This window comes from Corapipo altera, unplaced genomic scaffold (genome assembly GCF_003945725.1).
Source record: "Corapipo altera isolate COAL_440 unplaced genomic scaffold, ASM394572v1 120086, whole genome shotgun sequence".
Taxonomy (NCBI): Eukaryota; Metazoa; Chordata; class Aves; order Passeriformes; family Pipridae; genus Corapipo; species Corapipo altera.
The window spans coordinates 1-1,843 of record NW_020886873.1 but is presented as its reverse complement, the minus strand read 5'-3'; the positions used below and the strand labels follow the sequence as shown (position 1 = coordinate 1,843).

The window sequence follows — 1,843 nt, the reverse complement described above, 5'->3', positions numbered from 1 at the left end:
ATACCTCTGTCATCCTAGTTCACCCTTGGTCAAACAGGCAAGAGGAGACAATGTTGTCAAAGGAGTTCACAACTTGACCCTCTGGAAGAACAGAACATCTGCCTGCATTTCAAGTTCCCAGATGGGGAAAGGGCAATTTACACAGTGTCCCTTGTGGATGGAAGGATGGACGGATGGATTCTGTTTATCAGGCTCTTCCTGACTGAGGCCTCTAAAGCGCTTTTGATCAAAGTGCCCAAGAGCATCAGTCTAAGCAAGAGGGACTCCCATGGACAAAACTTGTCTGCCACAGAGAGGTCACAGACATGACTGAGTGTGTCCCATTGTCACCTCCACAGCTCAAGGGATCTAGAATGACTTTGCACAGAGCTTTTCTGGAGCAGAGCTGGTTCTGACGCAGCAGGGCTTTGCAGGTGCTGAGCTTGAACATAGCTGCTCCACCCGAGCTTGGGAGTGACAAAGCTCCACCGGTCAGTGATGGGCCTGTGGGCACCAATTACTGTCCTTGGACTGCCCTGGCCCGTGGGATTCCCAGGGACCAAGCGTGAGACCCAGAGTAGTTAATCCCAATACTGACTTGTGAATGAACTCTACCTGCCTGCCAAAACCTGGCTCCTGCCATGGGCCTCAGCAGTGGTAGGGCTGGATAGGGGAACTGACCCTGGCTGCCCATGCCCATGTGTGCTGGCCAGGCCCCAGATTGGGCAATAGAGGGGAGGAGAAGGAGGACATGAGGCCATGGGCCATCCCTGAGGCAATTCCACCCATCCACACTCCTGCTTTCCTTTGGGAACATCTTCTGTCTCCCCTGCCACAGCACTGACCAGAGCAAGAGGTGCCCCATTCCCGTGATCCTACAAGGTGTCTTGTCTCCATGAGCTTCCATGGAATTCTAGCTGTCACTTGAGGACAGCAGAGGTTCTTGTAGGACCTGTGGGGAGATGTCTGGGCAGAGACACTGCAAGGCAAGGGCTGATTGCCACTTGGTCTGGGGTAGCTGAGAATATTTTACATACGGCCCTAGGATAGTGCCCTGAAGAGGACCCTCTGCAGCATGTCCCAGTCTCACATTTTTCTGGGCAAAGGATCTTCCTACATCATCACCTTGACAGGATCAACACCATTACCCCGAGGTGATATAACTGAGGAAAGGACCAGCTGGAGACTCAGGCTGAGATGTAAAAATCTTTATTGAGTTTAAAGATGGAATCAAGGTCACCACAAGCACAGGACCTCAGTGCAGTGGTCTGGAGGGACAAGTAAGAGACTTCACCTCTTGGCCATGGCAAAGTCCATGCAGGGCATCCATTTGCCTTTCCTGTAAAGTGCAGGCTGGCTTGGAGGAGCCTTGCAGCCCGGGGGAGCAGAAGAAAAGAATGAAAAATGAGAAAAGGAGGTATGTAGAAATATCAAAGGAAAGACATGGGCCATGTTTTCAAAGTGCCCAGGCTGGCCCCTTCCTGCCAGCATTCTTAGGAGGAGCTGAAGATGCTCAGTTCCTCTGAAAGAAATGACCTGAAGATTCTCTCTTTGTTCTCGATGTCTGGACATCTTGGGGAAACCTCCCAAGACCTGTATATGCTCAGCAGCTTTAGCAGGGGAGGCTCCTCCTGCCACCATAGCGCCTGGTGATGCAGGAGAGGTCAAAGCCCCCGGAGTTGATGGGCACTCCGTCACAGCTGAGGATGCTGCCAACGGCAGCGGAGGTGGAGGATCCCACCACGGTGTTCTGTGGGAAGGAGCTGAGGATGGGCCCGGGCAGGGTCACCACCACAGCAGGCGGCTCAATGACAACAGTGGAGTCCTGGCACTGCCTGACACAGGGCTCATTGCAGCTGTTGGC

General features: G+C 53.2%; 1 protein-coding gene across 1 annotated transcript; it reads right to left on the bottom strand.

Annotated features, from left to right (window-relative positions):
• Nucleotides 1–1,590: 1,590 nt before the first annotated feature.
• LOC113941385 (feather keratin Cos1-1/Cos1-3/Cos2-1-like) lies at nt 1,591–1,840 on the bottom strand (the record flags this gene model as incomplete). Its single annotated transcript, XM_027632543.1, has 1 exon — nt 1,591–1,840. A coding segment is annotated over one exon (249 nt), but the record flags the coding sequence as incomplete, so codon positions are not given.
• Nucleotides 1,841–1,843: the final 3 nt, after the last annotated feature.